The sequence below is a fragment of the Ogataea parapolymorpha genome, chromosome I (genome assembly GCF_000187245.1).
Source record: "Ogataea parapolymorpha DL-1 chromosome I, whole genome shotgun sequence".
NCBI lineage: Eukaryota > Fungi > Ascomycota > Pichiomycetes > Pichiales > Pichiaceae > Ogataea > Ogataea parapolymorpha.
The window spans coordinates 221,146-245,572 of NC_027866.1; the positions used below are offsets into that span (position 1 = coordinate 221,146).

General features: G+C 54.5%; 15 protein-coding genes across 15 annotated transcripts; 12 read left to right on the forward strand and 3 right to left on the reverse strand.

The window, feature by feature from the left end:
• Window positions 1-107: 107 nt before the first annotated feature.
• On the forward strand, window positions 108-2,006 carry HPODL_00109 (uncharacterized protein; the record flags this gene model as incomplete). Its single annotated transcript, XM_014081556.1, has 1 exon — window positions 108-2,006. The coding sequence occupies one exon, from the start codon at window positions 108-110 to the stop codon at window positions 2,004-2,006; it is 1,899 nt and encodes a 632-aa protein (XP_013937031.1).
• A 19-nt stretch (window positions 2,007-2,025) lies between these two features.
• HPODL_00110 (anaphase-promoting complex component) lies at window positions 2,026-3,984 on the reverse strand (the record flags this gene model as incomplete). Its single annotated transcript, XM_014081557.1, has 1 exon — window positions 2,026-3,984. The coding sequence occupies one exon, from the start codon at window positions 3,982-3,984 to the stop codon at window positions 2,026-2,028; it is 1,959 nt and encodes a 652-aa protein (XP_013937032.1).
• A 142-nt stretch (window positions 3,985-4,126) lies between these two features.
• Window positions 4,127-5,239, forward strand: HPODL_00111 (Saccharopine dehydrogenase [NAD(+), L-lysine-forming]; the record flags this gene model as incomplete). The annotated part of the gene is made up of 1 exon (XM_014081558.1): window positions 4,127-5,239. One exon carries the CDS (start codon window positions 4,127-4,129, stop codon window positions 5,237-5,239), a length of 1,113 nt encoding a protein of 370 aa, XP_013937033.1.
• A 21-nt stretch (window positions 5,240-5,260) lies between these two features.
• Window positions 5,261-6,421, reverse strand: HPODL_00112 (Protein MAK11; the record flags this gene model as incomplete). The annotated part of the gene is made up of 1 exon (XM_014081559.1): window positions 5,261-6,421. The coding sequence occupies one exon, from the start codon at window positions 6,419-6,421 to the stop codon at window positions 5,261-5,263; it is 1,161 nt and encodes a 386-aa protein (XP_013937034.1).
• A 496-nt stretch (window positions 6,422-6,917) lies between these two features.
• On the forward strand, window positions 6,918-10,136 carry HPODL_00113 (Conserved hypothetical membrane protein; the record flags this gene model as incomplete). Its single annotated transcript, XM_014081560.1, has 1 exon — window positions 6,918-10,136. One exon carries the CDS (start codon window positions 6,918-6,920, stop codon window positions 10,134-10,136), a length of 3,219 nt encoding a protein of 1,072 aa, XP_013937035.1.
• A 169-nt stretch (window positions 10,137-10,305) lies between these two features.
• On the forward strand, window positions 10,306-11,646 carry HPODL_00114 (Subunit of the RNA polymerase II mediator complex; the record flags this gene model as incomplete). The annotated part of the gene is made up of 1 exon (XM_014081561.1): window positions 10,306-11,646. The coding sequence occupies one exon, from the start codon at window positions 10,306-10,308 to the stop codon at window positions 11,644-11,646; it is 1,341 nt and encodes a 446-aa protein (XP_013937036.1).
• Window positions 11,647-11,729: 83 nt separating this feature from the next.
• HPODL_00115 (uncharacterized protein) lies at window positions 11,730-13,106 on the forward strand (the record flags this gene model as incomplete). The annotated part of the gene is made up of 1 exon (XM_014081562.1): window positions 11,730-13,106. One exon carries the CDS (start codon window positions 11,730-11,732, stop codon window positions 13,104-13,106), a length of 1,377 nt encoding a protein of 458 aa, XP_013937037.1.
• A 50-nt stretch (window positions 13,107-13,156) lies between these two features.
• On the forward strand, window positions 13,157-14,692 carry HPODL_00116 (putative membrane protein; the record flags this gene model as incomplete). Its single annotated transcript, XM_014081563.1, has 1 exon — window positions 13,157-14,692. The coding sequence occupies one exon, from the start codon at window positions 13,157-13,159 to the stop codon at window positions 14,690-14,692; it is 1,536 nt and encodes a 511-aa protein (XP_013937038.1).
• Window positions 14,693-14,745: 53 nt separating this feature from the next.
• On the forward strand, window positions 14,746-15,033 carry HPODL_05086 (uncharacterized protein; the record flags this gene model as incomplete). Its single annotated transcript, XM_014081564.1, has 1 exon — window positions 14,746-15,033. The coding sequence occupies one exon, from the start codon at window positions 14,746-14,748 to the stop codon at window positions 15,031-15,033; it is 288 nt and encodes a 95-aa protein (XP_013937039.1).
• Window positions 15,034-15,114: 81 nt separating this feature from the next.
• HPODL_05087 (uncharacterized protein) lies at window positions 15,115-16,464 on the forward strand (the record flags this gene model as incomplete). Its single annotated transcript, XM_014081565.1, has 1 exon — window positions 15,115-16,464. The coding sequence occupies one exon, from the start codon at window positions 15,115-15,117 to the stop codon at window positions 16,462-16,464; it is 1,350 nt and encodes a 449-aa protein (XP_013937040.1).
• Window positions 16,465-17,074: 610 nt separating this feature from the next.
• On the forward strand, window positions 17,075-17,596 carry HPODL_00117 (60S ribosomal protein L22; the record flags this gene model as incomplete). Its single annotated transcript, XM_014081566.1, has 2 exons — window positions 17,075-17,086; window positions 17,246-17,596. The coding sequence occupies 2 exons, from the start codon at window positions 17,075-17,077 to the stop codon at window positions 17,594-17,596; spliced, it is 363 nt and encodes a 120-aa protein (XP_013937041.1).
• A 123-nt stretch (window positions 17,597-17,719) lies between these two features.
• On the forward strand, window positions 17,720-20,455 carry HPODL_00118 (putative membrane protein; the record flags this gene model as incomplete). The annotated part of the gene is made up of 1 exon (XM_014081567.1): window positions 17,720-20,455. The coding sequence occupies one exon, from the start codon at window positions 17,720-17,722 to the stop codon at window positions 20,453-20,455; it is 2,736 nt and encodes a 911-aa protein (XP_013937042.1).
• A 6-nt stretch (window positions 20,456-20,461) lies between these two features.
• HPODL_00119 (Phenylalanine--tRNA ligase beta subunit) lies at window positions 20,462-22,231 on the reverse strand (the record flags this gene model as incomplete). The annotated part of the gene is made up of 1 exon (XM_014081568.1): window positions 20,462-22,231. The coding sequence occupies one exon, from the start codon at window positions 22,229-22,231 to the stop codon at window positions 20,462-20,464; it is 1,770 nt and encodes a 589-aa protein (XP_013937043.1).
• Window positions 22,232-22,505: 274 nt separating this feature from the next.
• On the forward strand, window positions 22,506-23,114 carry HPODL_00120 (Ras-related protein SEC4; the record flags this gene model as incomplete). The annotated part of the gene is made up of 1 exon (XM_014081569.1): window positions 22,506-23,114. The coding sequence occupies one exon, from the start codon at window positions 22,506-22,508 to the stop codon at window positions 23,112-23,114; it is 609 nt and encodes a 202-aa protein (XP_013937044.1).
• A 347-nt stretch (window positions 23,115-23,461) lies between these two features.
• On the forward strand, window positions 23,462-24,391 carry HPODL_00121 (uncharacterized protein; the record flags this gene model as incomplete). Its single annotated transcript, XM_014081570.1, has 1 exon — window positions 23,462-24,391. One exon carries the CDS (start codon window positions 23,462-23,464, stop codon window positions 24,389-24,391), a length of 930 nt encoding a protein of 309 aa, XP_013937045.1.
• Between the last annotated feature and the right edge of the window lie 36 nt (window positions 24,392-24,427).

Here is a 24,427-nt window from a genome sequence, read left to right on the forward strand (position 1 = left end):
GGGCCTCAAAGGACGACGTCTGAATAATTCAGACGTCTCATATTTCGAAACAGGACTGGTAGGCCTGACTATATAAGGATGAGTGTCCAGATGACGGATAACAAACCATGAGAATCCAGTTTTCGCTCGTTACACTCCTTGCCACGGCTCTGGCAGAGGAGTACACCACGCTCACTTCGAAATATTGCTACGCCGGCGGTCTTGTTTGCAAAACCACCGTCGATTACGGCTCCGTCACCACTGTCACTGCTAACCGCGCGACTGTGACCACATACGTCCCGGTCAGCTACGTTCCAACGCTGGTCACCGTGGATGGTAAGGAGACTTGGCAGCAGGTCAGCTACTCGACGTCTGTCAACGACTACGGCCAATCAACAGTCGTGGTCACCTATTGCGACATCTCGTTGCAGTCGACAAGCAGAGTCACCTCCGTTGTGTCCTGCAACGTGCCATTTACACAGACCGAGGATATCACCCTCACGACGACCGGAGTGGATGGGCACGTGAGCACTGTCACGGGGGCCACCACCTACGTCACCTCGAGAGCCTGTCCGACCACATTGACGTGCGAGACTTGTAAGACGTCGTCGTCTTCCTCTTCTTCGTCAAGCACGTCTTCCACGACAGCCTCTTCCACGACAGCCTCTTCCACGTTAACCTCTTCCATTTCGACCTCATCCACTTCATCCACCTCAACTTCCTCCACCTCAACTTCCTCCACCTCAACTTCCTCCACCTCAACTTCCTCCACCTCAACTTCCTCCACCTCAACTTCCTCCACCCTAACTTCCTCCACGTCAACCTCCTCCACTTCATCCACGTCAACCTCCTCCTCGTCAACTTCCTCCACTTCATCTACGTCGACTACAACCCCTTCCACGTCCTCTTCCTCATCCACGCTGGTCTCGTATCCCTCTTCCACGTCTACCACGAGCTCAAGCTCATCCTCCTCTTCCCTGTCATCCACATCGTCGACTCCAACCACAACGTCTTCCGTCTCATCCTCCACAACCACCACTATTTCCACGTCGTCTTCATCCACCCCTTTTTCCACCCCTTCATCCACCCCTTCATCCACCCCATCAAGCACCACCTCCAGCTCCACCAGCTTTTCCTCATGGACGTCCACCCAGTCGAGCTCTACAACCTCATCGTCAAGCTCCACAAGCTCCATCTCAAGCTCTATCTCCTCCTCGTCCACACTTCTCTCCACATCCCGGTACAGCTGCAACCAGCCGTATGTGGCCACCGTCACCGTCACCGCTGGCGGATCCGTTTCTGTGTCCATGTACACCACGTCGTCCGTCTGCATAACTACCACGGAGTCCAGCACCGTCACCACGTGCACAGACTGCAACAAAGACGTCCAGGTGAGCTCTCAAGCCACGCCAGTCCAGTACAGCAGCGTGTGGGTGACCGAAGGGTCTGCTTCCACGACGACGGAAACGGTTTGTACCGAGTGCAAGACCAGCGAGACGGTGGTGGAGACAACAGTGACAAACGAGACGACTACATATGTGACCACCTGTCCAGAGTCCAGCGAGACCACACAGCCGCCACAGACGAGCTCGTCTCCAGCCACATCCACAGCTACAGTCCCAGCCACCTCGGGCTCCTCGCTGGCAGAGACAAGCCAAACGACAAGCTCGTCTGAAATTCCAACATCTCCAGAAACACCCTCTGAAACGCTTACGTCAGTCTTCTCGTCTACACAGACTCCAGCACCCACCACAAGCACAAGCTTTGAAACTGCTTCGTCTGGAGTCTCCTCTACACCTCACACCAAGATATCGATTACGGTGGTGAAGACTTGCACGGAGGAAAAGTGCCGGCCGCAAACGACGGACAGCTCTGTGGCGCAGTCAGGCTCAACGCTAGCTTCGACCCTACGCACGTCCAGCGTCGCCGTTTCCTCGATCCAGCCGCTGTCGTTCTTCCAGGGCGCGGCAGCGTCTGTCTCGATCTCGTATTTCTCGTTCTTTTTGCTTCTCGTCCCATTCATATAGTTATACAGTGCAATAGCAATCATTCACTTTCTATCTCCATCACCGCGTCGTCGTCATCGCTCGAGTCCTCCCCCTGTTTCAAGTCCTCGGCGATCATGTCCAGATCTCTCTTGTTGTCTTCGCCAATGAATTTGAGGTTTCTGCTGGGCTTGCTGATCGGTGTCTGGAACGCAGATCTCTGCGGTAGCGGCTCGTCCAGCAGCTGTTTGTTGTTGATGTGCAGATTGCTTTCGAGCGCCTTGTTCAGCAGATCCAGCGCGATCGGGTCGTTGGGTTGGATCGACAGCGCCACGTGCAGCGTCTCGATCGCCTTCGAAATCTTGCCCATCTTGAGATAAAGCAGCCCGATCGCAGAGTAAATGTTGACATCCTTTCGCGAAATGCGCAATACCTTGTTGAAATGGCTAAGCGACTTATCCAGCATGTTCAGCCGTCTGTACACGTGACCCAGGTTGCAATGAATCGACGACCATGCCTTGGCGTTCGAGTCCAGCGTACTGGCAGCGGTGAGCGCTTTTTGGAAGAAACTCTCGGCCTTGGCCAGCTGCACGCGCCGGTAGTGCAACACGCCGAGCTCGTTGAGCAGTAATGGGTCGTTTGGGCAGATTGAGTACGCCGACATGAGGTATTCTTGCGACAGCGTAAGGTTGTTCATCTGCAAATATTGCATGCCCAGAAACAGGTTAGGAAGGTGGATGCCGGGGAACAGACGCGACGCGGTGGCGTAGGCACTAATCGCCTGTTCGTGCTCTCCCTCTGCAGCAAACGTGTGCGAAAAGCCGATCCACGCCGGCCCAAAGTTGGGGTTGATCATTGAGGCTTTAGAAAAGAAGACTCGTGCCTCGTTGGTCTTCTTGATTGAAAAATAGTAGATACCAATGGCCAGCCATGTGATATGGTGATTAGGGTAGTTTTCTGCCAGCTTGTGAGCCATAAGGAACAGTCTGTTTTTTCCTCCAAGCTCATGCAGACAGCTGAGATAGTTAGGGAGCACAGAGAGGTTCAACTCGTCGTGTTTGATGATCTGCTCGCATAGGTCGAGACACTGCTGGAACTTGCACTGAATGAACAGCAGGTCAGCACGGCTGAGCAAAACATCCAGGTTCTCGCCCAAACTGTACTCTTCCTTGAGCCGCTGCTCGGCCTCCTCGAATGTGGCCACGTTCTTGTACTTGTTGAGCCGCGTCGTATAGAGCAACTTCACGAGCTCGTTGTTGTTGTCTGCGTCGTCGAAGTTCAGTTCGCTCAGGAGCTCCCACTCCTCGTCAGGTGACATCAGATGGTTGCTTATGAGCTCATTGAACGCCTCAAAACACTTCACGTCCACCAACACCGCCTCTTTGTAGCACTCCTTGGCCCTATCGAAATTATTCTGTTTGCTGTACGCGAGCCCACGCAAGTAGCACATCGACGCCTCTAGCTTCACGCCGCCGTCCGGATTTTTCACCGAGTGGTCTGTCTTGAACGGATTGACCTCGCCAATGACGTCCAGCGCCTCGTCGTACTTTTCGAGCTTGACCAGACACAGGCCCGCTAAGTATCTGCAGCTCACCGACTCCTCAAAGTGCGGGCCTGACAGCAAATTGCGTGCAATCTGGTAGTTTCCGTTGGCGAAATGCACCTGCGCGAGCCAGAAGGCGTCATTCGGGTCGCCAGTCAGCGACAGAACCTTGTCTCCGATATATATCGCTGTGTTGTAGTGGTGCTGCATCAGGGCATCGTGGCGCCACAGCCGCAGCTTGTCGGCCTGTGTGAGCGGCGTCTCCTCGTCGTCGTCCTTGCTGGTCAGCGTGCTGAGTTTGCTGTTGACTGACTTGGACACGTTGGGGGACGAGAACACCCGGTGATGGGCATTCTGCTGCGGGTTGACGGTTTGGCCAAGCAGGTTGGGCGGTGTTTGGAAGTAGTCCTTGGACCTTTTGTTGGTTATGAGCGGCGAGATCGTCAGCGTCGACGTGTTGGGGCTGTTTGTGGACATGGTTTTGTGCGGTTCAAAAGAAGGATCAATATGTTTTTGTTTAATTTTCTATTATTTTTTTTCGACGCGTCGACTTGTGCGGTTTTTTCCCAGTCAAAAATGACTGATTTATTTAAAAAAGTCATCTAATTTACTTTTAGCTATGGCCAAAGTCATTCTTCATTTGAGAGCAGAAACAAAGCCACTGGAGGCCAGAGCCGCCCTCACGCCTTCCACCACAAAGGAGCTGTTGGACACCGGCGATTTCGAGATCTACGTCGAAAAGTCGTCTCAGTCCATCTTCGACTGGAGGGAGTACGAGCAGGCAGGAGCCCATATCGTCGAAGAGGGTTCATGGGTCGATGCCCCTAAGGATAGAATTATTCTTGGTTTGAAGGAGCTGCCAGAGGAGTCGTTCCCATTGGTTCACGAACACATTCAGTTCGCCCACTGCTACAAAGACCAGGCAGGCTGGAAAGACGTTCTGTCCAGATTCCCTGCCGGAAACGGTGTTCTGTACGACCTCGAGTTCTTGGAGAACGACCAGGGTAGACGTGTTGCCGCTTTTGGTTTTTACGCTGGCTTTGCAGGCGCAGCTTTGGGCGTGGAGGACTGGGCTTTTAAGCAGACTCACCCAGACTCTGAGGATCTCGGCGGTGTGAGCCCATACCCGAACGAGGCTGCGCTTGTGGCCGATGTCAAGAAGATGCTCGACGAGGGCGTCGCCAAGGCGGGCAGAAAACCTACAGTTTTAATCATTGGCGCTCTGGGCAGATGTGGTTCGGGAGCCATCGACCTATGCCGCAAAGTTGGCATTCCAGACGAAAATATCATCAAGTGGGACATGGCAGAGACTGCAAAGGGCGGACCATTCAAAGAGATTGTCGACGCAGACATTTTTGTCAACTGTATCTACCTTTCCAAGCCAATTCCTCCATTCTGCAACCTTGAGACCCTGAACGACGAGAACAGAAAGCTGAGAACCATCGTCGACGTCTCGGCTGACACCACTAACCCACACAACCCTATCCCTGTGTACACGGTGGCTACGGTGTTCAACGAGCCTACTGTCCGGGTCGACACGACCAAGGGCCCTAAACTCTCGGTGATCAGCATAGACCATCTGCCTTCGCTGCTCCCAAGAGAAGCGTCCGAGTTTTTTGTCCGCGACCTGCTCCCTTCGCTGAAACAGCTGCCTCAGAGAGACACTGCGCCGGTTTGGACACGTGCCAAGGCGCTGTTCGACAAACACGTCGCCAGATTGAACAGTCAATAGATTTTTTTATAAATTAATTATTTACTCCCGTTCCACCTTGAGCAGTTTTTTCTGCCGTTTCTTGATCTTTTTCCTGTCCTCGCGACGCACAACCACTTCTCCGTCGCTCTCGTATTCGCTTTCCACCTCTTTTTGCAGCGGATCGTAGCGCGGTTTAAGTGCTTTCTCAACGCTCTCGTTGACGGTAGCAACAACGTTCAGCCGCTCTCCAGTATCATAAACGGCCACCTGGTCTCGGACGCTCAGGTCCCAGACGACGATCTTGCCGTCCGATGAAATTGACACCAGATACGACTTTGTATCGTTATCTTTTCTCTCTGTGTAGATGGAGAAGTCCTTGACCCGGTTCGCGTGGCCCTGCAGCTCGAACTCAGGGTTCTCAAGTGGCTCTGTCTCCTCGTTTCCCTGCGTGATTTGTGCAATATCGTAGAACTGTATCGTACCGTTTCCATTCGCTAGAACGAGATACTCCTTGCCATCCAGCAATAAAAAATCTAATTGCATCAGCGTCTGCTTCAGCTGGAAAATAGCCACGATTTTGGCCTCTCTAGTTTGGTACACCATCAATCTATTGAGCAGCCCAACAACGAAAAACTCGCCGTCGCTGCTGAAACGGACCAGATTAGGCGATTGGCCGTGCGTGAAGACCCCCTTGAGCTTCATCGCAGACGCCTTTTTGGCGGTCATTAAATTCCACAGTCGAACCGTCTTGTCGTCGCTCACAGAGATGGCCACGCGTCCTGATGGGTGGATGGCCAGATCGTTCACTCTTGCCGTGTGGCCCTTTAGAATTCCAAATTGCTCCCAGTCTTTGGTCCGCCAAATCACAATCTTGCCGTCCTCTGCTGCGCTCAGTAGCCATTTGCCATTCTTGTGGGTCAGATACTCAGACTTTTCGTCGAAGTCATTCGAGAAAACAAGTTTGGTGATCGATCCCTGGTGTTGTAGCAACGTGCCGAGCTCCTTTCTTTTCTGTAAATCGTAGATCTTGATGTGCTCGTCGTTAGACCCCGAAACAAGATATCTTTTGGCAATATCGAGAGCCCTGATCGAGAGTGAATGCGCTTGGAAGTGGAAAATCGGTTGGAATAGCGGCTGGCTGTTTTTCTCATCGGGAAGCGTCACCGATACACACAGCAATGTGTGCTCGTATGAACCTGTGATGATGCGAAATACGGTCATATTTTATTTATTTTATATTTTTTTTAATATTTTTTTTATCTAGATATTTTTCAGATATTTTTCAAAAAAAATCCTGAATCACATCAAATGGTAGCCCACACACGGTGCTGGCAGATTTGCACGAACCCGTGACTTTGCGAGCGCTTGCGCTATCTCTGAGACACATCATACATATGTAGCGTCGGCAGCATTCCATGTAGTAGTCTCAAAGAGTAAGTCCAACACGTTTCCCAACACCCGCTGATGATTCCTAGTCATTTCCGGGTAACCCCTGCTATTTTTTCCAATACTTTTTTTGCTATTTAAAACAAGTGGGACCTACAATTTACAATCAATCACATTCCCAACAGATTTTCCTAATTTACAATTACCGTCAAGTGATAGACAAAAGTGAGAGGACGCTACTTTGCGGCACAGAACTTGTAATCGACTTTACGACACACGAATCAAGCTACGCCCGCGCCTTCCTTAGGCTACAACGCACAACAACAACACCATGGACGGACTGCTCTCTATGAGCCCCCAAATGAGCGAGCCGATGCAGGAGATGCTCGGCGCCCATTTTGACGACAAAGACATACTTGACGAGTTCCTGGATATGAGATTATATGACCAGGGAGCAGGAGACGAGCGTAACCACTTTGACGAAGAATTGCACGCGTTTGTGAAAAACGAGCTGTCTAGGCAAGGATCGCACGATATCAAGATAGAGCGCGACGATATGCCAGAGTTTATTATTCCGGAGCACACATATAATGACAACGTTCACGCGGGCGGACAGTCGGAAGAGTTTGAAATGTTTGAGAAAAGTCGCCAGCTGTTGATGAAGCTCAAGTTTGGCGGCTTTGCGAACGTGCCCGAACTGCCCAGCTTCGAAGAGCTTTCCGACAAAATCCAGACGAGAGGCGACTCCAATGACGTCACCACCAGCACTCTGCCTCCAGAGTATATTTCTTGCAACGACAACTTGATGTACAACCTGGAGATTAAAGAGCTGCCGTCGTCGTCACGGGTCGAGACACAGATGAAAATTCAACTGGATATTTCGCCTCCGCCTCCACAGTTTTTGCTGCATCTTCCGCGAGACACCATAGCCAAGCCTAAGTTGACGCTCGAAAACAACGAGATTCCTGAAAGTGTCAAGCCTCATATGCTTTTCCTCGACACGTTTGTGGTTGGGGCCAGCAATACGGCCACCTCCGACGGTCAGTATCAGAAATTGAGATCTTGCAACGTTTGCAAACGCTGCATGAGAAGAGAAATGAAGCGTGCGTCGAGACGCAAACGTGGCATTGCCGAGGACTCCATCAACTGGAATTTGAATGTTCCAAGAAGAGCCATCATTTTCAACACCAAGGAGGTTATCTCATTCCCTAGGCCTACTGGTAACGCCTCAAACGTGAAGTCGATTGACCTGCTGACCAGAATAGTATGCTATTGCAGACACCACCAGGAGCCAAACGGGTTCAAGCTATTTTTTGTGCTCAAGGACGCTGACGGTAACGTGCTGGGAAAAACGCTATCTCAGCCGATCCTTATAATGGACAGAAAAAAGCTGTTAAAGGATGGCGAGCAGTCGAATTCGCCAGAGCAGGAAATGCAAGTCAAACAAGAACCAAGAACGGCAATCAACTCGATCGACGAGTCCTCGAGCGAAAATACCAGCACCAGTGCAGCCACTCACGTGGCAATGGCAGGCTCCTCCCTGGGACAACAAACGCCTATTGCCACAGACGATTCAAGAACATACAAGCGTCAAAAGAGACATTTATCTCCAGCAGATAGTACCGGAACTTATTACGATGCTGTCCAGCAGCAGAGATCGAAGCAGGCGCTGGGAGCACGTCAGGACTCGTTCTCGTCGAGCGTCAGCAAGAGAGACGCAAACTCGCCAATGAGCTCTGATAATCTCTCGCCGCAGAACTGTTTTGGTGTTTCTTCGGCAACGAGCATTTTCTCGAGCACACCCGAGAAAAAGGCATCGTTTGCTAATCTCACGCAGAGTCAATCTGGACTCAACCTTGCCAGCTCGCTCAACAACTCTTCTGGCTCGCAACAATCAGTGCCGTCGATTCAGCGCATTATTCCTGCTCAGGGTCCTATCAGAGGTGGCATCGAGGTTACTTTGTTGGGCTCGAACTTCCGGCCGGGTCTAGCAGTCAAGTTTGGCTCTAACGTGGCATTGGCCACTCATTGCTGGTCGGATTCGACAATCGTGACGTATCTGCCGCCGGCATCGCAAGCAGGACCGGTTTTGGTCACATTCGAAGACTCTTCCAAAGAGGGAAGAACGGGAATAATGAACTCCACGTCGCAGCAAGTGTTTACGTATACTGACGACTCTGACAGGCAGCTGGTTGAGCTGGCCCTGCAGATTGTGGGGCTGAAAATGAACGGAAAGCTCGAAGACGCCAAAAATATCGCCAAACGAATCATCGGAAACAACAGCTCCAACATGCCGCAACAGCAACGGCAAAAGTCGCCGCAGCCAGCAGGCTATGACGAGTGGGTTGAGAAGGCCACTCTCAAGATGACAGAATTATCCAAAACGTCACTGAGCCACGAGGAGATGTTGCTGAAGTTCCTGTCGATGCTAAAACTGCCTAATTCGCCGATCGCCGTTCCAAACTGGGCTATTTGCACTCTCGAAGGACAGACCATGCTGCATCTTGCGTGTATTAAGGGATACGCCAAACTGTGTCGCTATTTGGTGGAAAACGGGTGTAAGGTCGACACGAGAGACTTGAACGATCTTACTGCTCTGCATTATGCGTTTATTAACGGGCAGAGGGGGCTGATCAAACTGTTGGTTAACTACGGTGCTGTTGCGTCGATGAGGCTAGGCGAGGATATTTCGCTAAAGGATGTTTCCGACTCGAATGTGCTGGATCTGTTAGACGACACGAAGGGAGCGCAGTTCCCTTCAAGCCACAGACGGTTCTCGAACGACTCGATCGAGTCGATTTTCGACGACTACGACGAGCCGGCGTTCGACCCGAAGTTTGTTGCCGTTGGCAAGTGTGGCCTGAACAAGGCAGACTTTTTCGACAACGACTCGCCGGACGAGAGGTGGCAGGAGCCGGATGATGAGATGGAGTTCGAGGCAGACGACGAGGACGACCTGGACGCGGAATCACTGCCGGACGTGCCAAAGTCGGAAAGAAAGAAGACGCGTGCTACAGGCGTGAGTCTGTGGCTCAAGATGCGCAAGGCTTTTGCAAAGAACGTGTCATCGATCCCAGATCTGAGCGACAGCGACCAATCGGACGACGCGCGCGAGGAGATGCTTCCGTCGTACCACGAGCTGTTCCCTACAGAAGAGGGCGAGAGGGCGCTTCTCAACTTCCAGGGCCACGATGCGGAGGCAAAGACCCAGGAGGCGGAGGACTCGTCGGAGGAGGCGTTGGAGTTGGCGCTCAAGTCGTCTCAAAAAACTTTGGACGCAGACAAGCGGTTGCTTTTCTTCTGGCTGCCGTTCATGCTGCTTTTGCTGCTGGTGATGATTGGCAGTCAGCTGGAACTGATCAATCTGGACAATTTCACGCTGGTGTCGAACGTGATCGATGGTAGCCGCAACCTTCTAGGTCGGCTGATGTTGGGCAAAGACCGTTTCACGGGGCTACTGAACGAGAATCTGAACTACGGACGCGAGAGGGTTAATAATCTGTTGAACGACGTGAACGGCGCCATGCTCACGGCGGTGGGCGGCCGGTAAGCGGCGGGGTGTATTTTGCATTTTTCTTTGCTAATTATTATTGCACTTATTATTTTTCATGCACTATTTTTTTTACCGTTTGGCCGGGGTCTATTTTAGCTGATTTTAGTCACCTGAAAGAATTATTTTTATTTTCTGACAGCAGACGCTTCGATGGCCCTATTTTTCCATGTCCTCCTGGAAATTGACTGACTCTTTGCGCCGCGAGATCTACAAGCTTGCCCGTGTGCCACAGACGGGCGTGTCGCTGCGGCAAATGGTCCAGTTTGGCCCACAGCCGTCGCCCGGATCGGTGTTCCATGCGTCCAACTTCATTGTCGAGGAGCTACCGATCCGGCTCAGCCACCGCGTGAAGGAGCTTGAGGAGCTGCCGTCGGGGCTCAACAACGACCCGTCCATCCAGCGTGTGCGCGACTGGTACGCCCAGTCGTTCGAGGAGCTCACGTCGCTGCCCAAGCCGTCCATCAGCGACGAGATGCGCGCGGTTTTATATCCGTCGTCGCCAGAAAAAATCGCCGCGCCGGGCATCCACGCCGCCGCACGCCCCACCAAGTTCGAGGACGATGGCATTGTGATCGAACAGCTCCACGCACGCCCCCGCGACGAGACAGACCACGCTCCCAGACGGCAGCCGACCAGGCGCGCATATTACGTCCCCACGCCGTCGGACGTGTCCTACACCAGCGACGTGCTCGACTACAACAAGCTCGTCAACCAGACGCTCGTTAAAATCAAGAAAAGACACGACGCAACCGTCACCACAATCGCTCGCGGCGTGCAACACTGGAAGCACAAAAATAATTTTGCGTATCTGGACGGCAGCATCAACCAATTTCTCGACCGCTTCTACATGAGCCGGATAGGAATCCGGATGCTGATTGGCCAGACCATCGCACTGTACGAACAGAGCACCATGAACATAACAAATGACAACTACGTCGGCATTATCTGTCTCGACACCAACGTGATGGAGATCGCCCAGGACGCAATCGACGCAGCCCGTTTCGCGTGCGAGGAGCACTACAACATCATGGAGGCGCCCAAGGTCCAGCTCTGGGCGCCAGAGGACCTCAACTTCATGTACGTGCCGGGCCACCTCGTGCACATGCTATTTGAGACACTGAAAAACTCGCTCAGAGCCACCGTCGAGCATCACACCTCGCTCCACCCAGATAAAGACATCGAGGACATCGAGTTCCCGCCCGTGAAGGTGGTCGTGTCCGAGGGCAACGAGGACATTACCATCAAGGTCAGCGACGAGGGCGGCGGCATCCCGCGCTCGGTCGTGCCGCTTATCTGGACGTACTTCTACACCTCTGCGAAAAAGATCGTCGAGCCAGAGAACGGGTACAAGCCGCCGTTCATGGGGCTCGGTGTCGGCCTGCCGCACAGCAGACTGTACGCGCGCTACTTCTCGGGTGACCTCAAGCTCATCAGCATGGAAGGTTATGGTACAGACGTCTACTTCCACCTCAACAGACTGTCCTCGTCGTCCGAGCCGTTGCAGTAGCAGCTTTTATTTTTTTCCGCTTATGTAATGCCAATATAAAATCACAGAAAAACCGGGGTAGAGAAAAAGAGGGGACCGACGAGATGAGCCGTGCTTTATCCTTGGCTGTGACGGGCGTGCACGACTTGCGCGCTCTGGGCACAGCAGAGCTTGCGGCCATGGTCCTGCGTCGGCCTGAGCCCATTCTGCTGCCGCGCCGCGGACGCATGGTGCGCGCAGGCGTCTTTGCACGGCAGGGCACGTACGCCGACGACTTCAGGTTCCAGCGGCTGATCCAGGCGCTGAACCAGGGCGTGCGCGGCGACTTTGCCCGGGCCGTGTGTCGCGACGTGGCTGTGGTGCGTCAATTCGTGCTCCCGCACTCCCAGAGCCGTGTTTTGGGCCGTTCCGCAGATTGGCGAGCGCAGCTGGCCCAGCTGCAAAACACCGAGTTTGGACGGTATGTGGTGCAACTGGTGAGCAACCGGCAAGACGAGGAGGCCGATCGGGCAGTCTTGCGTCTTCTGGGCACCGAGTACGAGTTCTCGCACACGGCTGCCACGCTGGACGTCATCTGCCGTTATTTATACGATCGTGGCAAGTGGCGCGAGGTTGTGGCGATGCTGGACATCTATTCGCAGTGGCGCAAGACGCCGGCCGTTGCCACGTACAATAGGGCGATTGCTGCAAAACGGCAGCTGCGCCATTGCGACGAGGACGACTTCGAGAGCTGGGTGTTTGAGCGGCTGCGTGTGCAGCGATTGGCTCCGGATGCCGACACGTTTCTGCGCATTTTCGAGAAGCTGAGCACGCTTGACAGCCGGCTGGCGTGTCTGGGCGTGATGTCATTCAAGCAAATCAACGTAGAGTCGCTGGTGGGGCCCGTTGTGGCGCAGGCAGCAGAGAAGCTGGGCGGAACCAGAATCGGCAAAAAATTTCTGTTTCCCAGCTGTTTGAGAGTGCATTTTTCAAAACTGTTCCTGGCACGCATGCTCGCACACAGCGGGCCACAGATGGCGTTACGGTACCTGGACTGGACGCGGACGCCGCTGAGTCCGCGATTGGTTGCAGTGCTGGTGCTTTTTTTTCTGCAACGGCAGCCGTGCGAGATCTGGAACGCGGTGGCTGCTATCAACTATTTCCGCACACACTACGGGTACAGATGTGATTCCAAGTACGATAAGCTGCTGGTGATCAAGCCGCTGTACAACGCGGCGCGCGAGCGGCAGCTAGACACACGAGTGCTGAAAGTGCTGTACCACGAGTCGTTCTGGCAGGACCAAAATGGGGCTGTGCACAGCTCTGTGAAAAAGTCCCGGCTTGAGGGAGCCGTGGCAGAGCCGCTCACCGAGAGCGACCGCGCGTGGGCACGGGACGTGATGGACATCTGCTGGCCGGTCGACCAGACGGGCGCGCCGCTGGTCGACGAGCCGGGACAGTTGTTTCTAGACAAGTCGCGTTATCTAGGCCACAATGCATAAAAATAGATTGTTAGGTGAAATAACTTATAATAAAATAAATTCGATTAGTCATGTCTGCACATTCGACGGTCTCGCTTGGGATCACGCCGCTGGAGGAGTCGCAGTCTCAGTCAGCCGTCCAGCGGGTGCTCAGTCGCGCATCGGGCGTCATAGAGGCCATCAGAGACGAGAACGAGATCACTCGAGCGGAGACCGCTCGAGCAGAGAGTTTGTACGACGGACAGTACAACGTTGCAGATCTTGAAGACACGCCGCCAGACGGCACATTTTGGGGCTGGGTGGCGGCCGCGTGTGTGTGCAGCATCAACACGTTTTCGTGGGGAGTAAACTCTGCGTTCGGGGTTTACCTGAACTATTATCTGGAAGCCGATGTTTTTCCGGGAGCTACGAAAAGACAGTTTGCTACGGTTGGCGGTCTTTCGCTTGGAATCAGCTTCATGTTCTGCCAGTTCGGAAACGTGCTGGCCAAACGATATCCACTCAAGCTGGTGATGGGGGCCGGCTGCGCGGTGGTGTTTCTTTCGTTCTGGCTTGCGTCGATCGCCAAAAACGTGGTGCAATTGATGATGTTCCAGGGTTTGCTGATGGCCGTGGGGTTTGTGCTTGTGGCCGGGCCCTCTGTGGTGATCCTGCCGTCGTGGTTCCTGCACAAACGGTCTGTCGCTGCCGGGATCGGCTATTCGGGGGCAGGGCTCTCAGGACTAATTTTCAGCCGCTCGTCCAGCGCAATTATTACGCGAACAGGCAGCCAGGTGTGGGCGCTGCGAATGATGGGGCTTGTGTGCGGGGCCATGCTGGCGGTGTCCATCGCGCTTGTGCGACCGCGACGGCCCTTCAACTCGAAGAATACGAGCGTTTGGCGTGAAACTCGCAGACTGTTCGACTGGCACGTGATCAAAGCACTGCCTGTGCAGTATGTGTGTGCATGGAGCTTTGTGTACAACTTTGCGTACACCATCATGCTGTTCTCGTACTCGTCGTTCTGTACGTCGATTGGACTGAGCAGCGACCAAGGTGCCATCGTGATGACGGTTCTGAACGTGGCACAGCTTGTAGGGCGGCCGCTGCTGGGCTACGTGTCGGACGCTCTCGGTCGTTGCAACACCACCATCATCTGCTCGCTGCTACTGGCGCTGCTGACGGGCGTGTTCTGGGTCTTTGTCACCACGTATGCCGAGATGATCGTGTTTGCGTTTCTGTCGGGGCTGCTGTTAGGCGTCAACTGGGTCAACTTCACGCCGCTCACGGCAGACATTGTGGGCTCTGGCGAGGACCTGATGCCTGCGATTTCGTATGTCAGCATGGTCTCTGGACTGCCGTACGTGGTTGCCGAGGTGGTGGCTCTGGAAATGGTCAACGATTCGCGGGCAAATCCGTACTTTTGGTGCCAGATCTTTGTGGTGATCACCTGCGCTGTGTCGGGGCTCCTGCTGCTCCCGTACCGCGAGTGGAAGATCAAGCGCATGCTGGTGGCGCGCGCAAAGACCGCCGAGCACAGCGACACACGCGCCACCCGCTACACGCTGCTCCTGGGCGGCGGCTGGTATGCCTTCTGGCTCCGAATGCTGTACCCGGTGAAAGCGTAGCAAGTAGCACAGCCAGAAAATAGAAAAAAATAGTTTGTGGAAAATTTTTACTCATGTTCACGTTAGGGCTGGTGAGACGTTTCAGCGCGGTGCGCGCGCTGCTGCAGTCGTCGGTTAAGGAGGGCACGCCGCTGAACATCCAGGTGTTCAAAGCAGGAAAGCCCGCTGTCGCGCTCAAGGACGAGGAGTACCCGGACTGGCTGTGGACGCTGCTCGACAAGGAGGCCCAGGAGGCCCAGCTCAAAGCCACCGACGAGTTCCGATACATGAGAAAGCAGGCCAAGAAGGTGCACAGACAGAAGCTGAAGCAGAACAATTTCCTCGCGCAGCTGCGCAAGTGAGTGTATATAGGTAACGACTGGATTGGAGAATTTGTAGGACGCATTCGCGTGAAAATCACCCGTGCACCAATTTGTGGGGTAATGTTTCGCACCTGTTTTGCGTCGTCCGGCAAGCGGGTCGTGAGCGGTCTACGATTTGTCTCTACGCGTGCGTCCAGACGGCCACATGTTCCGCAGCCCGCGGGCAGTGCCAAGGACTCGCCTTTCAGCATGCAGCTGCTAGTGATGGTCGTTGCGCTCGGGGCAGGGTTTGCCATCGGCCGCACCAGCACGCGGCAGAATCCGCCGCGCGACCTGTTCCCCGCGGGCTCCACCACGACCAAGGCCGACCTGTGTGCGAGCACGTTCAACTCGCCGGCCGACTATGCTCTTTTCCAGCGGTGTGTGAAGAAACTCCAAAACGAGCTCAATTTAAGCAGTGACGACGTGGACGAGGAATTGTGGCGAGCCATCACCGAAAAACCCAGCTGGGGCTCTGTGTTGTGGTCCCATAAAGATATAGACACGGCGAAAATGTACCGAATCCGGCCCAAGGATGCCCAGCAGCTGGCAATGGTGATGAAGCTGTGCCAGCTGTACCGCGTGCCGGTGCAGGTTGGAGTGCCCTTTGACGGGTACAAAAAGGACCAGTACGGGCTGACGGTTGACCTGGGCCGAATGGACCGCATTCTGGCGTACAACGAGCGCACAAAGACCGTCACGTGCGAGTGCAACGCGGACGTGGGCTCGTTTGCAAACAGTTGCGGGCTGAGCGCGATGAACACCGCCCGGCCGCTCGACCTGGCGCTCTCGTGGCTGGGTTTGACAACTCCTGGTTGCTCCGTCAACGGGTACCCGCTCGAGAGCCTAAAAAGCGCCAAAGTGGTGCTTGCAGACGGAACAACGTTCACCGCCTCGCGCGAGACGCTGCGCATCCTTGCACCATTGGGACGCCAGTTTGCGACGATCTGCGAAATGGAGATCGCGCTCGAGCCGCAGACGGACGAGTGTCTTGTGTTGTTTCCAACACACAATGTGGACAGTCTGGTCGAATTGGCAGATCACGCAAAGTTGCCGCTCACGTACGTGGGCAATTTTGGGTTTGCGCACTGCTCGCTGCAGACAGGAGAGAGCGTGGGCGTTTTCAAAATGGACAGAAAACAGGCGGGGAATTTGGTAAAATTGGCCGAGCGGCTTGGCGAAGCTCACGTCGTGGTGCCTGTTTGCAACTTGCATCCGCGGACGCCCAGCGAAGTCAGTCCCGTGACAAATAGCGTCGCAAAGCTCGTGGTCAGCGAGGACTTTGCGCAGGGCCGACTGACAGAGCTGGGCGGTGCAGGTGTGCTGCTGAACGAAGGGCTAGAGTGGGATGCTGTGCGGCGGCTGAAGCTGGCGATCGACCCCAACAAAATACTCAACTCATCCGAAACGCCTGTGACGTCGTCGGAGTAACCGGAATTTTTTTTTAACTATTTTCTCCTTACATTAAGTTCGTGCAAAATCCAGTACCTGCAGAATGCGCCTAAATGAGAGATGCGAGAATGCTTGGAGCGGTTTAAATCTCTTAGCTTTTTTTTTTCGTGTCGACATGTATCTAGACGTTTTCAGAAGACAAGAGGCAACAACGACTGGCCACTTCTACTCGAACTTCCAAAAGGTCACAGACGTCGAGTATTCGTCTGCCACGGGCACAATTGCCGCGGCCATCACGTCGTTTGCGTCCAGCGTCGACGCAGACTCCCTCATCACAGACGCCTCAGGGACGGCAGCCAGGTCTGTGCTGGGCGTGTCGAGCGCGTCCAACGGGACGGATTCAGCCACATCGTCGGCCGCGGCCGTGTCCAGCTTTGCATCGCAATCGTCGTCTGCTGGTTCTCCAGACACGATTTCGCCCAAATGGGGCTACATAATTGCCCTGGTGGGTCTTTGTTCGTGTATACTATAAGAAATAAATATACCCTATGTCATGTGATCTCGCTGAGGGCTGGTATTTTTATTAATTTTTTCACAGCTGCTAGTGCTCGAAAAAAAAAAATCACTTTCCATCCTTCGTATCATCATAATGGCTCCAATCGTATGTATCAACATACACTGGTGTTTCTTTTATGCCCTATAGTGATTCCACCGCAGGTCGGTGCGTTCGCAATCTCTATGGCTATTCCGTGAAGCACGCGCTTCTGCGGTAGGCTTAAAAGTAATCACGAGTGTAGCTCTCCCCATCCTAACCTCTCAGACGAAGAAAAACCAAAAAGTCGCCAAGAAGTTCACCGTCGACTGCTCTGGCCCAACCGAGAACGGTGTCTTTGACCCAGCCTCGTACGTCAAGTACCTTGTCGAGCACATCAAGGTCGATGGACACCTTGGAAACCTCGGTAACGACATCACCGTGTCGCAGGAGGGTGCCGCCAAGGTGGTGGTTGTGTCCACCACCAAGTTCTCTGGAAAGTACCTCAAGTACCTGTCCAAGAGATACCTCAAGAAGAACCAGATCAGAGACTGGATCAGATTTGTGTCTGTCAAGAAGAACGAGTACCAGCTGCAATTCTACAGCGTTGCTGTCGATGACGAGGAGGACGAGGAGTAGCTGACTGGAATAGTGTAATAGAGTGTCATTCGAATATGGTAGAATTGTAGGTTTCCGTAGTCTGTTTCGGGCGGTGCATGATATCTGTCGCTATTTTATTATTTATTTATTTAAGCTGATTTTATGACCACAGTGCCACGAGATACGCCCGACCAAACAGACGAGACGGATTTTGTTGAGTTTCGGCTTGCCGGGGACAGCGTGACGGTGGTGGAGCATGGCCCTGTGCCAATCGAGCCAGAGACAGATAGTGGAGACGCTCTGGAAACGCCCGCTCACAAGGACGAAGGCTCGTTCCACAGCACATCTGACGACGAGGAGTGGAAGGAGATGGATATACAGGTTAATCACGACGACATTTACAACATCCGCGGCGAGAAGATCGATACGTTTGTGCAGTCTGCGGAGACGATAGACAACAAGGCCGAGTCGTCCCAGGGGTACACGCGGATCTCGGCGCAGGAGGAGGCGGCCAAGTATTTGGAGATGAACGAGAAGTTTGATTTCTTGTTCCAGAACGAAAACTCGAACCTGCGAAAGTTGCGCAACGGCGACGGGGGCTCTGATGAGGCCATTGACGAGACAGCTGACGAGACGATCGACGAGACGATCGACCCGAGCGCGACGCAGCTCGAGGAGCAGCTGTATTCGACGCGCTCGATGCTGACGGAACCCCAGAAAGTGGCGTATGCCGCGCTGGTCAAGCTGATCATTTTCCGACTGCACTTGGACCTGTCGCTGCTGCGAGGATCCGGTTCGTCGAGCATTTACAAGAAGATCGCTGTGGCGCAGAAATCGTTCACGCGGTGGAGCATGGGCGTCATGGCGCAGCTGTACGAGCATCTGGGCATCAAGGAGGGCGCCGAGCGCGAGATGATTGAGAAGCTGAGCTGCCACGGCATCGAGGCGAGCGACCTTGTTGGCTGGCTCAACACGAACCTCACGCTCGACAACAAGCTGCGGCCCGAGACGGTGCAGACGATCGGCGTCGACGCGTCGGAATCGACGCTCGACATCGATATCCGCTGGACGCTGATCTGCGACCTGTTTCTGATCCTGCTGGAGTCGTCAACATACGACGCGCGGTCGCGGACGCTGCTGCTGCAGTTTGCAACGTCGATTGGGCTCGAGCAGCTGGCGGTGTTCCAGTTCGAGCGGCGCATCACCGACGCGCTCGAGATGGAGGCGTCGATGGCCCGTCTCAACAATTCCCAGGTCTGGGACGAAAAAGACATCCTGGCAGAGCACAAGCGCAAGTACCGCAAGCAGAAACTGGTCAAGATCGGGTTTGCAACCGTGGCCGGCGGGCTCGTGATTGGTTTGAGTGCCGGCATGCTGGCTCCCGTCATTGGTGCCGGACTAGCTGCTGGGCTCACCACGGTTGGCATTGGTGGCACCTCTGGATTTCTGGCAGGTACGGCAGGTACCACCATCATCACGTCGACGGGAGTTTTGACCGGCATGCGGATCGGCAATAAGGGCATGGGACGACGCGTGGGCGCCGTCAACACGTTTGAGTTCAAGCCGCTGCACAACACGGGCAGAGTGAACTTGGTGCTCACGGTGAGCGGGTGGATGTCGGGCAAATTGGACGACGTGCGGCTGCCGTTCAGCACAATCGATCCTGTCATGGGCGATTTGTACTCTCTGCTGTGGGAGCCAGAAATGCTCACAAGCATGGGACAGACCATCAATATTCTGGCGTCCGAGGTGCTCACGCAGTCGATCCAGCAGATTCTCGGCAGCACGATCCTGATCACGCTGATGGCCGCCGTGCAGCTGCCGATGATGCTCTCGAAGCTCGGCTATTTGCTGGACAATCCCTGGAACGTGTCTTTGGACCGGGCCTGGAGCGCAGGACTGGTGTTGGCGGACACCTTACGCCGCGGCAAGCTGGGTTTCCGACCCATCACGCTTGTCGGGTTCAGTCTGGGCGCGCGCGTGATCTACAGCTGTCTTTTGGACCTTGCCAAACGCGGCGACTACGGCCTGGTCGAGAACGTTTATCTGTTTGGGTCGCCGTTTGTGGTCAAGCAGGACCAGGTCGCGATGGCCCGGTCGGTCGTGAGCGGCCGTTTTGTCAACGGGTACTCGAAAAAAGACTGGATTCTGGGCTATCTGTTCCGTGCAACCAGCGGCGGTCTGAGCCGTGTGGCCGGTCTCTCGCCCGTCGACGAGGTGGAGAACTTCAATTGCTCGGAGCTGGTCCAGGGACACATGGAGTACAGGAAAGTGATGCCGAAGTTGATGAAGGAGATGGGCTGGGAGGTGCTGAACGAGGAGTTTGTAGAGATCGACCAACCAGACGAGGAGGAAACCAAGCGGCAGCGGAAGCTAGTGCACGATTTTGAGCAGGCGGCGAAAAACCACGAGGGAGGCAAGTCCAAGAAGTGGTACGACAAGCTGTTCCGCAAAAATAATAAGCAGTGGTGGGAGATGTACGAGGAGGGTGTCAAGGAGGAGGAGCAGAAGCAGGAACTGTTTGACGTGGACGAGCTGGCCAAACAGGTGGAGGAGATCGCGAAGGAGGCGCACACGGAGCCGGCCAGCAGCAGCAGCCAGTTGAAGCAGTTTAATCTGAAGACGCCGCCGTCGGGCCAGTCGTTTGACTCGGGAGACCGCAAGACGGTGTCGCCGTTCAATATGAAGGTGGTGAAGCCGGAGTCGGAGACGGAGACGGCGGAATACAGGCCGTTCAAGCTGAACGAACGACGGAAACCGAGCAGGTCTGAAAATGCCAAATTAAACCTAAACGCAGTGGAGACAGAGAAAAGGAAAAAAGAAGACTCTACTAACATCTATGACGATGAAGACGAGTTCCCGACCGACGAACGCAACCTGGAAATCACCTTTATCTGATTAACGTTATAGGAACACCTCGGCGTTGATCTCGGCCAGACTCACGGCGAAGGGCAGCTCGAACCGGGTCAACACCTCCGGATGGAGCACGCCGATGGTGCCGATGTTGTGTGCCGGCGCTTCCGCCTTGGCTCTGTACATAATTCTAGCGCCTCTTCCAGCAAAATACATCTTGACGGAGTCGTCCTGCTCGATCCAGTAGCCCTTCTTGCCGGTCTTGGCGTCGGCAGCAGAGAGCCACGGCGTTCTGAAGGTTTGCATGATTTTCCCAAGTAGACCCTGGATCAGCTCGAAGCCAGACGCCTTTCCAGCGTACGCTGCACACCAGTTTCTCTGGTTGGAGGCGCCTCTTTCAGAGTCGTCCTTGAGAACGATGTCGCCGCACTCAAAGACCCTGATTGGCAGAGAGTGGTCCTTGTTCTCCTTAATGGTCTTGAGAATGCCCGGAACAAGGCTCGTTCTCACCACCTGGTACTCAACCGTCTTTGGATTGGCCAGCTTGACGGCCCTGGAGTCGTCCAGATTGTTTAGGAACTTGAAATTCTCGTCGTGCGAACACAGAGTCAGCGGCATCACCTCGAGCCAGCCGCTTTGAGCCGAGGCCACTCTCAAAATGTCGGCCACCTTGTTGATTGGCAGCGGCTGGGCCACTGTAGCAGCGGTCTTGGGAGTAGTCTTCTTGAGGTTGTTGTAGCCGTACGCAATGGCGCAGTCCTCCATGACGTCGCACTGGTGTAGGATATCTGGTCTCGTGATTGGGATCTTAACGTCGATGATGTCTTTATCGGACTGCGAAGGAGCCGCCTGCACAGACATCTTGGACAGTAGCTTGCACACCTCTGCCGGGCTCAGCTGCAAACCGAGACACGAGTTGATGTAGGGAACCTCGCACTTGAGCGTTCGCTGGGTGAAATTTGGACAGATTCTGGACTCGTGGTTGTGTGCCGAGATAATCTCGACCGGCTCGACGCTGAACGGCTGCTCGCAGTATCTCGAGAACATGGCGACCAGCTGGTTGACGACAATCTCTGCCTTGGTCCTGTCGGTGGCAGTGATCTCGATAAAGACGTTTTTGGTGTTGAGACTCACCTTGGAGTGGTCCGAGTTGATGATCGGAGGCAACGAGCACACGGTTCTGTTCGAGTCCAGTATCACGGGATACACCGGCGAATCTCTAATAATGTGCAGGTACTTGCCGAGGTTCTTGTCCTTCTCGTAAAACTCCATCAATTGGTGGCCGTCTAGCTCGACAGTCTGGTTCAGAGGCACAAACTTGATCTCCGAAGGACTCAGGGCCTCGTACGTGAACGGAGGCTTCAGAGTGTCCAGATCGTGGGTCCCCATCGCAACCAGCGTTCTATGTCTGCACAGGTTGGTGTGCAGCTTGTCCTGCAACGCAATGAACGAGTCGTAGGATCTCTGGGTGAAATGGATCCCGCGCAAAATGGCCGCGCACGCATACGGCCTGATCTGCTGCGTCGACGGCTTCACCGTCAGACTCGTCGTTGGCGCGCTGAGTCTATAATTAGGAGGCGCAACACGGCCCAGATACTCGTTCAGCGCCTGCGCAATGCCCTCGATGCACAGCATGTCGTATCTGTTTGCACCGACCTCTATTTTCAGCTGCGGTCTCTCGTCTGTTCCCTTGACGTCGTCGGTGGTGTCCTCGTCAAGCTCGATCCCGAACTGGAAACACAGCTCGTCGAACTCGTCCGTGGTGTAGTTTTTGCCCAGCAGGGCAAACAGATCGGCTTTGTCCACGGCGACGGTAGGCATGTCGAAGAAAAGATTGAGAGAAAATTGAGTTACCCGGGACGAAATGTGCTTGTCTGGCACTGGGTTACCCGGACACCGTGACCGCCCCAGGACCAGAGTCGGTGTCCTGCTGGGGGCCGGCGCTACCAATGCCAGCGTGGGCCGTGTTTGGTAACAGGTCTATGGGGTCTGCAATTCGCCCGCCCCTGCATTCTTCGCAAATATATTTTGGTACCCTACATCGCACTCCCCCCCGATTTTCTTTATCTGCTAAAGACAAGTGTAAAAAACAACCATGTCGGCAAATCGCGCAAAGACGTTTGACAAGACCATGAAGCTGCTGCTTGTCGGCGACTCGGGCGTGGGCAAGTCGTGTCTGCTTCTGCGGTTCGTGGACGACAAGTTCAACCCTTCGTTCATCACGACGATCGGCATCGACTTCAAAATCAAAACCATCGAGCTGAACGGCAGCAAGATCAAGCTGCAGGTGTGGGACACGGCGGGACAGGAGCGGTTCCGCACGATCACGACGGCGTACTACCGCGGAGCCATGGGCATTATTATTGTGTACGACGTGTGCGACGAGAACTCGTTTGAGAGCGTCAAGAAGTGGTACCAGACGGTCAACCAGCACGCCAAGGACGAGGCCCAGCTGTTCTTGGTCGGCAACAAGTGCGACGACACCGAAAGCAGACAGGTCAGCGAGAAGCAGGGCGAGCTGCTGGCAGAGGAGTTGAATGTGCCCTTTATGGAGGCGAGTGCGAAGTCCGGGCTGAATGTCAACGAGGTGTTCTACAAGCTTGCGTCGCTGATTCTGGAGAAGAACGGCGATGATCTGGCCGTGCCAGCAGACAAGCTCAACGTGAACCAGCAGGGCTCTGCTACAGGCAGCTCGTGCTGTTAGGGTATAGGCGAACTACAGATGAATGTATGCGATATGGTTGTTTCCCAAACGATCACTGTTCCTAGGAACTTCGTAAGGATTAGGAATATACCGCCACAGGCCGAACTCGATCACAAAAGTGAGAGTTCCAGGCCCGTTTGCTTTGCAATCCCTCGACGGAGCTTCCTGTACCATAGTCCCGAAGGACGGCCTCCCATCGATACGCGTCCGTGCGGACGGTAGACAGGAGATTGTACTAGCTTCTCGAGCGCCGACAAGCACCACAAGCGGCCGCTAACAAAGCAGCGGCCAGCCGGTGGTGAAGATTAAATGGTAAAGAATTTTCCACGGGGAAAAAAAATTTTATAATGAGCAGGCGGATTGCGCGAACTGCTGCCAGAAAAGAGCACCTCGAGGGTGGCTCCAAAAATGAACTGCGACTGTCTGAGATGGAGACGTTGGCACTGTTTGTGCCCTGGGTCACTCCAGACACCGAGGCTGTTGTGCAGCAGGTCAAGGGCGACCTGTTCAACAGGAACTATATGGAGGCCTTCAGCACAGAGGACAAGCGACAGGCGTACGCTGCGCGGTGGTCGTCGTCGCGGAGTCTCGCGTACAGCTGGTTTTTCGCGCGAGGCGAGATTGGCGACATGCTGGCACGGCACGAGCGTGTTCGGGTCGTCAATATCGGCGCGGGAGCCGGCGCAGAGCTGGTTGCATTGGGCAGTGTTTTTGGTCGGCTGCTCGAGACGCTGCCAATCAGCAGCACGGCAAGGTCGTGGCACGTGACAGCCGTGGACATCAGCGACTGGAGCAGCGTGGTGGACAAGATAGCGGCGTATGTGACGGACCAGTGGGTGCGGCCGCGGCTGCTCAACGTGCAGCACTCGCTGGCGCTCGAGTTTATTCTCGAAGACGTGTTGCAGCTGCCGGCAAAAGTGATGGACAGACTGCAGGCGGCTGACCTGATCACGTGCTGCTTCACGACGAACGAGCTGTTTGCCGAAAACAAGACACAGGCCATTGCGTTGCTGAATGGGCTATCACAATGCCGACCGGGCACGCTGTTTCTTGTTCTGGAGTCTGCAGGCTCCTACTCACACATCACTGTGGGCTCCAAGCGGTTCCCCGTGTACTTTCTTGTCGATACTGTCCTTTGTGGGCCTCCCGGCCGTGCGCGCGATTGGGAGCTTGTGTCGTCCAGCGACAGCGAGTGGTACCGCGTTCCGGGCGGCGTCGAGTATCCTCTGAAGCTGGAAAACATGCGCTTTTTCTATAGACTGTACAGGAGAAGATAATGTTTATAAATGCCAAGGTCTATTTCTTTCCTTATT